Source organism: Quercus robur, chromosome 4 (genome assembly GCF_932294415.1).
Source record: "Quercus robur chromosome 4, dhQueRobu3.1, whole genome shotgun sequence".
Classification (NCBI taxonomy): Eukaryota; Viridiplantae; Streptophyta; class Magnoliopsida; order Fagales; family Fagaceae; genus Quercus; species Quercus robur.
The window spans coordinates 85,382,613-85,384,574 of NC_065537.1; the positions used below are offsets into that span (position 1 = coordinate 85,382,613).

Genomic DNA, 1,962 nt, shown 5'->3' on the forward strand with positions numbered 1-1,962 from the left:
ACGTGCTTATCATCTCATACAGGCCTTTAGGGATGTACTTGATCTCTATGGGTTTGTAGACTTAGGTTACTTTGGCCGGAATTTTACCTGGCATGGGTGACGTAGGGGTGAGTTGATTTAGGAAAGGCTGGATCGAGGGGTAGCCAACTATGAGTGGCTAGCTCGGTTCCCTACAGGAAGGATTAGGCACTTGAATTGTTTCACTTCAAATCATCACCTAATTCTTTTATCTTTGAACTCGAATGGGGAGCATCAAAGGTGGAGACGAAAGCCTTTCCGTTTTGAAGCTATGTGGTTAACTAATTCGGATTGCAATGGTATTATCTCTAGAGCTTGGGAGATTGACCAAGAGGGTACTCCTATGCACATGGTTTCAAAAAAGCTTAAAAAAATGCAAGAAGTTGCTTACGGCATGGAACCATGATCACTTCGGTAGTGTGCTGAAAAAAATAAAACCCTTGGAGGATCGGCTTTGGAGGGCTGAAGTAGATTTGGTTAGGTCCGGGGAGGTTGATGTGGTGAATCGTTTGAAGAAAGAGCTTAATGAATTATGTGCACAAGAGAAGAGAATATGGCACCAACGGTCTCGAGTTCAGTGGTTACAAAGTGGTGATCAGAATACTAAATTTTTTCATGGTGTCTCCACCCAACGAAAGCGAAGGAACTTTATAAAGGTGCTGCGTGATGAGAATGGAACTTGGCAGGAAAATGAGGAGGTTATTTCAGGTTTGCTAATTGAGTATTATGCTAATTTGTTTACGACTTCCAATCCTCGCAATCTTGAAAGGATTTTGGAAGGGGTTCAACCAGTGGTGACTAAAGATATGAGGGCTGCCTTGGCTAGGCCTTTTATTGTGGAAGAGGTGGAATGTGCTATTAAGGACATGGCTCCGCTAAAGGCCCCAGGACCGGATGGGATCCTCCCTTATTCTATTAAACATATTGGACTGATATAGGTATGGATGTCTCTCAAGCTGTTCTTTTATGTTTAAATTCTAGATCCATCCTGAAAGCTATTAACCATACTTTTATCACTTTAATTCCTAAAGTCCAAAATCCAGAAAGGGTGTCTGATTTTAGGCCCATTAGCTTGTGTAATGTGATTTATAAGATTGTTAGTAAGGTTATTGATAACCGCCTCAAACCTTTACTGGATTCTATTGTTTCTGAAACTCAGAGCGCCTTTGTTGCAAATAGGCTTATCACGGATAATATTTTAATTGCTTTTGAATCTTTACATCATATGTGTTAGGTTCTAAAGTTTAGGATTCTATGTATTTAGAACTCTAATTTGTATTGTTGGCAAACCATGATCAAAACAATGTGTTTAGAAGTGTTTAAAGCTAGCTCAAAGTTGTATGTCAATGTAAAGTTGGAATCGAGTTTAAAGCAGGAAGCACTGTGGCTTTCGACCTGGCTCGATCGATCAAAGCTTAGGCTCGACTGATCGAAGCTCGGGCAGATCGCTTTTCTGCAGAATTTTCCAACTCAGCCCTAGTTGTTTTAAAACGTTTTTAGGGTTTCTTATTTGTCCTAAGTATAAAAGGCAAACCCTAGCCACATTTTAGTGTTGCTCATATTTGCGGTTTGTGTAAATCTCTTGTGAGATCTAGAGGAGCCTTCCTTTACACAAACTTAGGGTTTTCAAGGAGAAGATATTTTCTACACCTTGATGATCAATTCAGTTGCTGCCATTGAAGCTTAAAGACTACACAAGCGGGTGTGCTTGTAGCTGGTGGGAATCCAAGAAAGAAGGAGTCCGTGGATTCGGAGCTTGCACGTGGTCGTGTCAGTAAGTTCTACTGGTTGGTAGCATTAGGAAGTCAAGCGGGGGTGCTTGTAAGTCCTTTTGTATGAACTTCGATTCTTTCAAGATAGTGGATTCAAGTTTACCTTGAGGATAGTTAGGTCAAATCCTCCCCAGGTTTTTTACCGGTTTGGTTTTCCTGGGTGATCATATCT

General features: G+C 40.9%; 1 protein-coding gene across 1 annotated transcript; it reads left to right on the forward strand.

Moving 5' to 3' along the window:
- Positions 1 to 314: 314 nt before the first annotated feature.
- LOC126722825 (uncharacterized) lies at positions 315 to 956 on the forward strand. The gene has a single exon (XM_050425965.1). The coding sequence runs from the start codon at positions 315 to 317 to the stop codon at positions 954 to 956; it is 642 nt and encodes a 213-aa protein (XP_050281922.1).
- Positions 957 to 1,962: the final 1,006 nt, after the last annotated feature.

What these genes read in the sequence shown, in the direction of transcription:
- LOC126722825 (XM_050425965.1), top strand. Translation starts at nt 315, where the DNA reads ATGGTATTATCTCTAGAGCTTGGGAGATTGACCAAGAGGGTACTCCTA.